The sequence below is a fragment of the Pseudocercospora fijiensis genome, assembly GCF_000340215.1.
Source record: "Pseudocercospora fijiensis CIRAD86 unplaced genomic scaffold MYCFIscaffold_5, whole genome shotgun sequence".
In the NCBI taxonomy this organism is placed as follows: Eukaryota; Fungi; Ascomycota; class Dothideomycetes; order Mycosphaerellales; family Mycosphaerellaceae; genus Pseudocercospora; species Pseudocercospora fijiensis.
The window spans coordinates 2,502,892-2,514,080 of record NW_006921536.1 but is presented as its reverse complement, the minus strand read 5'-3'; the positions used below and the strand labels follow the sequence as shown (position 1 = coordinate 2,514,080).

The window sequence follows — 11,189 nt, the reverse complement described above, 5'->3', positions numbered from 1 at the left end:
GCATGGTGAGCACGGCATGGATGTAATTGGTAAGTTGCGCTTGGAAGTGGTCCATGAGAGTTGGATGTAGTATTGTTGAAGCTATGCGGCAACATGCGGTAATGCAAGCATATTTCAGCCCAATGTTGGGCTTGCCAGCAATCATCCAATCTGCTCCAGAGGATCTGGATCTCGATCCGATCTCATCACAATTTTTGCTCCTAATCTCGCTGTCGATTCGCGACCCATCGCTTGATGATAAACTCTCGCACCTTGTAGCCCTTCAAGAACGCTCCAATGTCCTCGACTTCCCCGTCCACCGGCGCTGGCACATCGACGTAGCACATCACCAGCGTCTTCAGCACGGCACTCTGTACCCTATTCACGCAATGCAGCCACCACCAGTCATGTTGCTCCTTTACTCGTCTCGCAGCCTTGCCCTCATCGGTGCTCCAGTAGGCGTTTGTGTAAGCAGGAAAGATGATGACAGCAAACTCAGCATGGCTGAATACGGGACCTCGCAGATACAACATGTAGTCCGCGCTGAACTTGACTCCAGGCCGCACAACCCAACCTAACGAGCGGAAGTGATGGTAGACGACATAATTGAGTAAGAATCGGTCGTCCGGCGCAGGCTTGTACGGAATCGTCTTTGGTGGGAAAGAGCCTTGTGCTGCGAAATACTGCATGAGCTGTCGAGTATCGTATGCTGTCTCTATCGTAGGCGACAATGCTGGAGCACTTGATCGGACTTGAAGTACTCCAAGTGCATAGGTCAAAAAGAAGGCTTCTTCGAGAGTGAGTTGCAGGTGTTCCTGGTTCTCCACGTCTGGCTCCGGCACTTCCTCAGCCTCGTCGTTGGAATCCGGCTCAACACTCGCTGGGCGTGCTTCGAGAGGCGCCCCATTCTGCGGCATCGCTGCATTCACTCTCGCCTCGGCAATAGCTGCAGTCGTCAATAGCGCATCACCTTCCTGCAGCACCTTCGGATCCAGCTTGCCCTGCTCGACCAATCTCTGCGTCTGCACCCTTTCTTTCTCGGCTCGATCTCGCTCTAGCTTGAACAGCCTCCTCCTCTGCCGTCTTAAGTTCGTCGCCTCCTCCGCAGTCCCGGGTCCAGCATTCTGCGCTTTCAGCCGTGCCTTCTCTCGGTCAACCCAGCTGGGCTCACTCCGACTAAGAGTGCCCTTGCCGAAAAATCCCATCTCCCATAGTGCTCGAGCATGTTGAGGATCTGTCACATGTACGGATCTGGTTTCTAGAGAGAAGTAGCCTATGTAGCGACTGGTCGGATGCGATGAAGGTGGCGCCAGCAAGTGTGACAGAAATGTGTAGGCCAGTCGCAGAAGTGATATTGGATTCGTTGGATGGAAGGCCGGGAGAGGATACGTTTCCAAAGGAAGCGGTTTGCGATGGATGAGGTTGTAATTTGGCCTTCGCGGACTGTTCGGTTGTCGTTTTTCTGGAGTAGTCACCGCTCCGCTTGCAGATTGAGCCGTCGTTGCAGACATGTTGCGATGACAGCCTCAGATTCTCCTTTCCGATTTCCGCTTCCGACTGATGTGAGTTGGTCGTTGTCTACTTTCGTCCCGGGACATGAGTCTTGCAGTGAAAGAATGTGTTCCTTCACCTCGGTGGTAAGAAGTGAGCCCCGGTGCATGAAGAATGCATGCTACACCATGTGAAAATGCCGCCAAGGTTCGGGCCGACTTGTCCGCCGAAACAGTGAACGCGCGGTAGACTTCTGCTTTCAAGCCACATTGACCCGCCCCGCCTTTCACGATGTCGACAGCGAGGTGGATGCTCAGACTACCCAGAAGTGCAAATCATGTGATTCGTGGAGGTCGAGTGCGAAGGGTCCAGCCTCGACGATGGATGGCAACTCGAAGAACGAGAGATTGGGGCGAGATTCCCAAGAACAAGAAGAAGAAGGAAGAGAACCAGAATGGCGTCTACCATGAGAAAGAGGTGGAAACGTACCGGGAAATGCTGCAGCGCATGAAACAGCTAAATGACGAGAGGAAGCTATTACGACGCGAACCGCAATCACAACCAGAATCGCAGCCTCCGCCACAGGAACCTCAACAACCGGCGCCGCATCAGACATCTCCAGGTCCCAATACCCAACTCGCCGCCACTCTTGCGCAGTCAGACACTTCCGATTTGGTCGCCGAAGTCCGTATACCGCACGATCCTAATGGCGTCCTCCCTCCAGACCACCCAGCACTATCAATCCTTGGCAACAGCAGCCTGGTCATACAGCGACAGATAGAGGTGATGAATCTTCTGATGGGATTCGAGCAGGCAAATCGATACATCATCATGGACGGGCAAGGCCAGACTATGGGCTACATTGCAGAGCAGGATCACGGCTTCGGGAGGGCAATGGCGAGACAGTTCGCAAGGACACATCGAAGCTTTACCACATACATCTTCGACCGGAACGAGAGAGAAGTCTTGCGCATACATCGGCCTTTTGCGTGGATCAATAGCAGAATTCGTATCTACGATCCAGTCCCTGAAGGTGGCTATGGCGAATTGGCAACATCTACAGATCTGCAGGGCCTTTCTGCCAACTCCGTAGTAAACCCGGGTCAGCAAGCACAAGTCTCTCCATTGAAGCTGGAGGAGATGCGTATCATTGGCGAAGCACAGCAGCAATGGGCGCCTTTGCGGAGGAAGTACAATCTCAAAAGCTACCGACCGCTCGAGCCCGCACGCGACCATGGCACGCCACGCCTCGAATCCGGCGAGAAAGCGACGAACGACACGAAAGCGCTGACCGTCACTGAGTCGGGGACAAATGAGAACGCAATCGAAGCCGGCATGGTACAGTTCGCTCACGTCAACGAACCTTTCCTTTCGTGGGATTTCACCCTACGCGACGAATCGCAGAACACAATCGGCAGCGTGAATCGCAACTTCGCTGGTCTCGCGAGGGAGATCTTCACAGACACTGGTGTCTATGCCTTGAGGATGGACAGCGCGGCGCAAAGTTCTGCCTTGGAGACCGCTGGCGGAGAAGAGGTCGCGAGATATGAAAGAGAAGCTACAGCGATGACGTTGGATCAAAGAGCCGTGATGTTAGCAACAGCGGTCAGCATTGACTTCGACTACTTCTCGAGACACTCACATGCCGGTAGTGGTGGGTTTATGCCCATATTCTGGCCGATGGGCGGAGGTGCCGCTGGAGCAGGTGAAGCAGGTGCCGCCGGTGCTGGAGCGATCGAAGGCGCTTCTGGAGCTGTCGGCGCTGCCGGACGAGCCGCGGGTGCTGCAGGTGCTGGTGAAGGCGCGATAGCCGGAGCTGGCACGATGGCAGGTTATGAAGCTATGCAAAGAGGTGCTTATGGCTCCAGGGGTGGGGACGATGCTAGTCCACAGGCCAATGAGCCCTTTTCTGCTGATGGACAATACCCACAGCAAGGCGGCAGTCCTGGTGAACAGAGTGGCCAGGATGTCTGGGGCGAAGACGATGATCCATGGGGAGGGGGAGGACCCGGAGATGGACCACCGCCTAGTTCTGGAGCTGAGAGCGGTGGAGACGGTGAAGGGGCTGGTGGGTTGATGGATGCCATCTCCAGTTTCTTCGACTGAAGCAGAACACAGCCGCGTTCCAGGTTGGACAAAACCTGCCGGAGGCAAGAACTACGATTATCATCTGTATAAGTTACGATTACCCAACTCTGCATAGCGTGGTGGCATAGACAACAGCATTGTCCGGGATTTCGAGGGCGAGCGGTGTAAGATTACGATCTATATGCATGTAGCGCTACGGTCTTCGAACGAGAGTCTACAGTCAGAGCGTTCCTCGCTCGATCAGTCATTATGTCGAGTACGCGGGGATTTGCCGTAACGAGTTTCATTCAATTTGTGATCGCTCCGCTCAGAACGCAGCATAAGTCCGCATGCAGTGCTATCATCACTGCGTGAAAGTCTTACTTCACTTAGGATACGGCTTCGCCTCCATTCCATCCGGAGGTACTGTTTCGACTCTGCCCTTGGAGACTTCCTCCCAGTTCGTGCTGAGTGCCGTGCCATTCGATTCCTGATACGACTTCATCATCGCACGCTGGACTTCTGGTGATGCACCGGCGTAAAGCCTCTTGAAGAAGTAATTGGTTTCATCACCTCCGATCTGATTGTAGAAAGTTAGCGAAGATTCGTTATCTGTATATCGAGACGTCAGTGTTGACTTACATCTTCCTCCGCGGCTTCGCCAATCTTATCCCAATTCTTGGGTCCTGACTTCGATGATGTTGGATACGCCGGTCCTTTTGGAGCAGGAGTAGGATTCAGTACTGCTTCCTTGACTGCTGCATCTGCCATGGCAGTATCTTCGCCAACCGGGGTATCGGCCTTCTCTGTCGTCGAAAGTGGCTTGTCTGATTCGAGTTTGGACCACTTCACACCTGATTGCGCCTTCATCAAGTTGACTTCGACCTTGGTTGGCAGCACGCGCATTTCGCTCTTCTCAGTGTTGATGGCACCAAACAGAGGTTCGAGGTGGAAATCGAAGGAAGATCCATGAGCTTCCAGCGGAAAGTTGACACTCACAGACCGATCGGAGAATTCGCAAGTTGCCTTGTCCTTTGATATACCTTTGGCAAGAATAGTTATGAAGACACGATCCATGCTTTGGTACCATTCGTGGCGAATCTTACCAGCAGGAGTTTGCTGAGATGTGGCTGATGGGGCTGGTTGTGTTTGAGATGTGGTTCCGGAAGTCGAAGCACCAGACTGTGCTAATGGCTGCTCTGGAATTTCGCTCACTGATACAGTGCGCTTAGGATCATCCTCGGCAAGTTTCTTGATGTCGAGCAAGCACTTGTTCAGCCACATGTCGACCTGCTTGTTCTTCTCATCTCGCCGCTTCACGATCTCAAGAACGAATTGAGCGTCAGCGATGCGACCGAGCTTGTAGAGTGCCTTGCCACGAGCAAGGTGAGCTTCGGTAACGGCTTCCTTCTTAGCACGCTTGATGCCATTGAGAACAGCATGCTCGGCATCGCTGAGAGCGGCCTCGAGTTGGTTGGCTCGCAGGTGTGCTGTCGAACGTTGAATATAGAAGTCCGGAGATGTCGGTGACTCGTTGATAGCGGTAGTATATTCCTTTATCGCCAATTCTGGGTTGCTGGCTGCCAGCGCCTTCCTACCACGCTCTGCAGCCTGCGCCGCCATGATTTGGCGTTTGCTTCCTTCGCTTGGGGGGGAGTTTGTTAAGCGCTTCTGAAGATAGTCTTTGCAACTCAAATAATGGGCCAGCGGCCGAAGTTGTGATCTTCAGCTTCGAGGTCAGGACCGTGAGATTCGAGAAGAGTGATGTGATGGAGTGAAGTGCAAGTTAAGTGTCGTATCTACTAGAAGGCGCGGAGAGAAGTCTGTGCGTAAGCTAGAACTAGCGGAACTCTAACATCTGCAAGCCTTAGGCATGAACAATCCCATCCATACATCATCGATGATTCGATGAAGTTCTTGTCGACGACCAATACACCGACATCTGACATCTTGTGGCCGCCAGCATGTCTCGGATGTCGGTGCGTACATTTCTCGTGACAGCGAAACGAAGTCTGCAGAAGGCAATCAAAGAGCAAGCGCACACATCGTTCGTCATCGGCAATGAATCTGCAGATCTGGACTCTATCACATGTGCAATAGTATACGGCTACGTACAGTCTAGCAAAGCAGAATCGAGACGATATGGGAAGCTCTGGATACCTGTCGCCAATATCCCGGCCTGCGATCTTGCTCTGCGACCCGAACTCACAGCATTGCTCAAGCACGCAGACGTCAAGCCGTCAGAGCTCATCACTTTGGACGATCTCGGCTCAGAGCCATTACCGAAGGACAAGACTGACTGGACACTCGTCGACCACAATGCCTTACAAGGAAAGCTTGGCGAGCTATACAGACCTGTTGTGAAAGGAGTCATCGATCACCACGAGGACGAGAAGACAGTGCCGGAGAAAGCCGAGCCGAGAGTCATCACCAAATCTGCAAGTTGTAATAGTCTTGTAGTCAATTATCTGCGAGACGCTTGGCAAGATCTGGGCTCAATGGTTTCCTCGACGATTGGAGCAGCACAAGAGGACGGCAGACTGGTCGACGACTTTCCATACGCATCAACATGGGACGCACAAGTTGCGAAATTGGCCCTTGGGGCTATTCTCATTGACAGTATCAACATGAAAGCCGAGCACAAAGTCACAGATCACGATAAGAAAGCCGTGAGATTTCTTGAAGCCAAGATCAATATCTCACATAAATATGGCAAAGACTACGATAGAGACCGGTTCTTCAATGAAATTAATACTGCGAAGGCAAATATAGATGAGCTGTCACTGCGAGATATCTTGAGGAAGGATTACAAGCAGTGGCAAGAAGGGGATTTGACGCTTGGGATCAGCAGTGTCGTTCAATCTATACAGTATCTGGAAAGCAGAGACGAGGATTTGTCGGAATCCATCAAAGCATGGGCCAAAGAGCGGAAGCTGAGTATATTCGCTGTTATGACAGCATACAACGATGACTCTGGCTTCCATCGACAATTGCATCTTACAACATTCGATGCCGGGGGTAGGAAAGCTGCGGAGAAATTCGTGAGCAATGCTGGCAAGTTGGACTTGAAAGACGCAAAGTGCTCAAGCACGAGCGAAGGTTCTGACATCACCTTCCACCACTTCTGGGATCAGCACAATCTAGAAGCCAGCAGGAAGCAAGTAGGACCTCTATTGCGCGAGAACATCATCTAAATGCTCTCGCTTCTAGATCATGCCCTCAGAATTCTCATCCAGCTTGATGAGCACAGTCTTGATCTCCAAGTGCTCCTCTGTACTGTTTCCAAACCCTTCACGGCCCTGACCACTGCCCTTATACCCGCCAAATGGCATGTCAAAAGCCATGGCCGGGCTAGTGCAATTAATGCCCACGGTACCAGACTCAAAGCCCTTGGCGAAGCGCATTGCACGACTGATGTCCTTCGTATAGACTGAGGCGTACAGCCCATATTCGGTCGCGTTCGCCTTCTCCAAAACTTCCGCCTCAGTCTTAAAAGTATTGATGTTGACAAACGGTCCAAAGACCTCCTCTTTCTGCGTCTTGTCATTCTCATCGACATCTTCGAAAATGGTCGGCTCGATGAAATTTCCCTCGGCGACTTCGCCACCAGTCAAGAGCTTGCCACTGCCAGCCTTTCCAGCTTCGAGTTAAGATTTGACTCGTTCTCGCTGAATCTCATCTGCTTGTGGACCTTGTTGAGTCTCCGGCAGAAGCGGATCGCCTTTCTTATAGTTCTTCCACATTATCACGAACGCCTTCTTGAACTGCTCCGCGACAGATTCATGCACGTAAATCCTTGAGTTCGCGATACATGCTTGGCCCATGATCATCATGATGCTAGCACTTGTTTCTGCCACCGCTTTCGTGATGTCGGCATCTGGGAAAATGATTGCGGGCGATTTCCCGCCAAGCTCGAGCACGACTTTCTTGAGGTTGGAAGATGCAGCCATGGCTTGGATCTTGCGGCCGGTGAATGTTGAGCCTGTAAAGTTGACCATGCGAATGTCCATATGAGATGCAAGCGTCGCGCCAGAAGGCGTGCCGTGGCCGGACAAGACGTTGATGACGCCTGGTGGGAAGCCAACTTCATGCACAAATTGAGCAATGCGTGCAGCCTAGTACTGTCTCAGTCAAGAGCTTTGATAACCTTTGATCGTGATACGCACGGTAAGTGGCGCCTTCTCTGAACTTTTGAGCACTATTGTGCATCCGGTGGCAACTGCTGGGCCCACCTTCATGGCAAAAGATATGACCGGGACGTTCCAAGGAATGATAGCTGCGACTGGGCCGATGGGTTGTCTGTTCACGTTTTAGAAGCTAACAATCAGCTCTGAGACAGGGCAGTCTACCTGAAGGTCATGTTAATGAAGCCAGGCGTGTTCAAGCTTGTCGTGCCTTTGGCTTCATATCCTGACTCGGCATAATGCTCGAACAACGTAGATGCGAAATGAGCATCAAAGTATGAGGCGACCTGAAGCTGATCAGCACCATAGTGAATCTTCTTCCGTCCAACAGGACTGACTGACTGGTCTACCCATGTCCATAGCATTTAGCTGAGCCAGCTCTGTGCCCGCAGCTCTGACCTTGGCAGCCAATGCTTTCAGCAAAGCACCACGCTCTGCTGGACTTTTCGCCGACCATGCTGGAAACGCAGCTTTCGCAGCGGCAACAGCACGGTTTGTATCTTCTACCGAGGCTTCGCAGATGTCTGTGATCTTTTGATGGTTGTACGGAGACTTGAGCTCGAACTTGCCCCCATCTGACGATTCGGCGAAGGCACCGTCGATGTAGTGGCGGTATTCGATCTTCTCGGCTGGGATTGGGAAGCCCATGATGTACTATGAGACGAGAGAGAGGGAGACAGGTGCAATATGGTAGGAGAAGCATGCACCTACCGTCGACGCGTATATATATTCTCATCCTACATCTTAAATCCGCCCGGTGCATGCCGCCATCTTGAGTTTCAGAGTTCAGCTGACGGGATCCGCTACAGTGCATATACTGTACCACACAGAGATCCTCCATCTTTGCAGTTCATAGGCTGTCGACGCGTCTGAAGAGCGTGCTAGATGAGCCGAAGGAAGCGTCTGATATAAGCTCGCTTGACGTGTGTCGTAGCGATGGACCATTTGGGTAGGCCGTAAAATCCTGAGTTCGGGCCCTGCTGCTCCTTGGATCGTCTGAGTTTGCTTCTTGCAGCTGCTTGTCGATCGTCTTTGGGGAAGCTGAAGGTATCGTAGCGATCAGTCAGAATCATCAGTCAGCACGGGGTTTCAAATGGAATCATGATTTGTCGGCACCTCTTGTCGGTATGGAGATGAATCATGTCCATGCGTGCTATGGCTTTGTTGTAGTACAGAACAGCATTGCTGTCGTGCGAGGAGTCAAGACCGTTGCAGAACTAACAATTATGGCGCTTGCCGAGGAACCGAACCATGAGGTTTTCTGGCCAAGGTCTGCCTCAACGCCTGCTCCAGGACCGACCAACTCCACATGTTTCATCACAAACTTCAATATTGAATTGTGAATTGGGCGGAGTGAATGTCCGCAGCGGGACGAAGCTGGAATGCTCTGATCCGGACGCACCACATAACATCTCGCAAGAAGGTCTCAAAGCTCAGACAAGCAGCTGCCAATGACAATGTCTACGCTCTCTTGCGGAGCGGTGGCGCGCCTGGAATCATGTATGTCGAAGGCTTGAAGGACGGAGTGGAAAGCTGGGTGGCGTCAGCACAGGTAAGCAGTCAGCCGACGGAATTTCCCAGTCTGGTTCCTAGCTGATGCCTACTCTCCAGAGGCTTCGATATAAGGACTTTCAGCTTGTGGCTCGTCCAGCTGAAGTCGTTCGAGAATCCGACGCTAAGAAGACACCTCTACCTAACGGAGTTCTGGAGGAGATCGATTCGGTCAAAGACATGGCTATCCGTATGGAAACCACCGGCGTCCTTCACTGGTGGCGGAAGAGCATGGGGTACTCTGGCAACGAAGATCGAATGTAGAAGACTGGGCGATGGAGATTTCGATGATTAATGCCCCAGGCTGGATCTTGCCCCAGTCTTCATCTGAAGCATGTTGAGTGGAGCTATCATTATTCCAAGCTTCAACTCATTGTTGAACATGCAAAAGTCAGAACCTGCAATACGGAATCGTGCTCGAGCCTATCTCCATGAATGACCAAGGAGGATATTCGGCATGCGCTCGACGACCAACGTCTTGGGATGGAAGCATGATACAGCTGGTTGGTCACACGCAAAAAATCATGATACTTTCGAAGACCGTTAAAAGACCAAAAAGGTAGTAGCTTCGCTCGGTTTCGATCCGAGGTCCTCCGGGTTATGAGCCCGGCCTAAGAGGATGTTAGAATTTGGAAGGTATATATGATGCTTTCTAGGAAGAGCAACTCACGCGCTTCCGCTGCGCCACGAAGCTCGTGTGCTTATTGGATGAGAAGTGAACAACAGTGAAGCGTTTAAAAGAGTGCTTGTTCTTTGAATATGACTCACATGAAAGCCGAAATTGCTTGCGGGTCGAGGTGCATGCCATAGTGCACGGACATTTCCGCATCTGGTCGAGTTTCGAGGATTATATTGTTCTTGACGGCTAACATGAGGAGCATACAACCAACTATCGGATAGCATTGATCCAGAGTATCAGCTCTACGTTTCATGTCCTATACTCGACTTGCAACGAGTTCGGGTGTATACAATGCCAAGCATTTTCACAACACTCGATTCGGACTTCGAGTGCATAGCAACATTTTGGGCTTCATCCGTCGGGTTTGATCGCAATGATCGCTCAAAGAAGTCGTCAAAAAATATGCTCCTAATCCGAGCAGTGAAAACGAAGTTAAACAAATGCCTGAACTTTGCAAGAACAAGTTCACGAGAAAGCTTGAAGAACTTCCAAGGTTCCATCTCAAAGGTCGAATGAGCTTCGACTTCTTAGCCAAACCACCCTCACAGATTTCTACGGAGCTTCATCATCAATTTCACATGTACGAACGACGGTCTTCAGAAAGGTCTTTGGTCGATGTCAATCGCGCCTGTCGTGAAGCTGAAGAACTTCAGCTGCATATGCATGTGTTGATATATCCTGCGAATGCATGCAGTGACCAGTCCGCGTCTGAAAGCAATGAGGCGTCCTCATATAGGATGGCTTCATGTGTTACTGAATGATCACGAGTACGCATAGCCATCAATAACGCTGTTCTTGGCAATTGCGTGGGAGGTTCGGCTGGGATTGGGGTCAACAATGGTCCTGGTGGAGGTAGTTCTGCTGGCAGTGCTGGGGCCGCTGCCGCGGCTTGTACGTATACTGGGCCGAATGTGCCTGATCAGGGTGGCGCGAATGCTGTAGGTAGTGGATCTTCCGCTGGATCGGGCACGACTTCAGGATAGCGAGGTGGCAAGCGATTGGTGATGTACATGCTCGTTCATTACCCACCCTAGTAATCGGTTACTTCGCAAGGCCAGCAGCCTTGGTGGTGATCAAGAGTGGTTCCACCATCTCTGACACCACTCTCTTGTCCATAACGTTCGTGGGCCAGATCAACGAACAGCAGCGCATCGTGAATCGTCAATGGCAGTGCAGCAAGAAGATGTCGCTGTCGCGCGAGTGATGTCATTTATGATTGGCCGGGGAAAAGCTGAGCA

General features: G+C 51.7%; 6 protein-coding genes and 1 non-coding gene across 7 annotated transcripts; 3 read left to right on the top strand and 4 right to left on the bottom strand.

The window, feature by feature from the left end:
* Nucleotides 1-200: 200 nt before the first annotated feature.
* Nucleotides 201-1,490, bottom strand: MYCFIDRAFT_89840 (uncharacterized protein; the record flags this gene model as incomplete). The annotated part of the gene is made up of 3 exons (XM_007929307.1): nucleotides 201-260; nucleotides 357-898; nucleotides 950-1,490. 3 exons carry the CDS (start codon nucleotides 1,488-1,490, stop codon nucleotides 201-203), a joined length of 1,143 nt encoding a protein of 380 aa, XP_007927498.1.
* Nucleotides 1,491-1,881: 391 nt separating this feature from the next.
* Nucleotides 1,882-3,784, top strand: MYCFIDRAFT_165226 (uncharacterized protein). The gene has a single exon (XM_007929306.1). It carries the CDS (start codon nucleotides 1,966-1,968, stop codon nucleotides 3,574-3,576), a length of 1,611 nt encoding a protein of 536 aa, XP_007927497.1. The 5' UTR covers nucleotides 1,882-1,965; the 3' UTR covers nucleotides 3,577-3,784.
* Nucleotides 3,785-3,922: 138 nt separating this feature from the next.
* MYCFIDRAFT_77657 (uncharacterized protein) lies at nucleotides 3,923-5,160 on the bottom strand (the record flags this gene model as incomplete). Its single annotated transcript, XM_007928949.1, has 2 exons — nucleotides 3,923-4,117; nucleotides 4,180-5,160. 2 exons carry the CDS (start codon nucleotides 5,158-5,160, stop codon nucleotides 3,923-3,925), a joined length of 1,176 nt encoding a protein of 391 aa, XP_007927140.1.
* A 341-nt stretch (nucleotides 5,161-5,501) lies between these two features.
* MYCFIDRAFT_29379 (uncharacterized protein) lies at nucleotides 5,502-6,731 on the top strand (the record flags this gene model as incomplete). Its single annotated transcript, XM_007928732.1, has 1 exon — nucleotides 5,502-6,731. One exon carries the CDS (start codon nucleotides 5,502-5,504, stop codon nucleotides 6,729-6,731), a length of 1,230 nt encoding a protein of 409 aa, XP_007926923.1.
* Nucleotides 6,732-6,743: 12 nt separating this feature from the next.
* Nucleotides 6,744-8,369, bottom strand: MYCFIDRAFT_77659 (uncharacterized protein; the record flags this gene model as incomplete). The annotated part of the gene is made up of 5 exons (XM_007928950.1): nucleotides 6,744-7,127; nucleotides 7,197-7,652; nucleotides 7,704-7,836; nucleotides 7,887-8,008; nucleotides 8,064-8,369. The coding sequence occupies 5 exons, from the start codon at nucleotides 8,367-8,369 to the stop codon at nucleotides 6,744-6,746; spliced, it is 1,401 nt and encodes a 466-aa protein (XP_007927141.1).
* A 676-nt stretch (nucleotides 8,370-9,045) lies between these two features.
* MYCFIDRAFT_86681 (uncharacterized protein) lies at nucleotides 9,046-10,013 on the top strand. Its single transcript, XM_007929305.1, has 2 exons — nucleotides 9,046-9,273; nucleotides 9,333-10,013. The coding sequence occupies exons 1-2, from the start codon at nucleotides 9,079-9,081 to the stop codon at nucleotides 9,534-9,536; spliced, it is 399 nt and encodes a 132-aa protein (XP_007927496.1). The 5' UTR covers nucleotides 9,046-9,078; the 3' UTR covers nucleotides 9,537-10,013.
* MYCFIDRAFT_t46 lies at nucleotides 9,836-9,966 on the bottom strand. The gene has a single exon. It is a non-coding gene; the product is annotated as a tRNA-Ser (tRNA).
* Nucleotides 10,014-11,189: the final 1,176 nt, after the last annotated feature.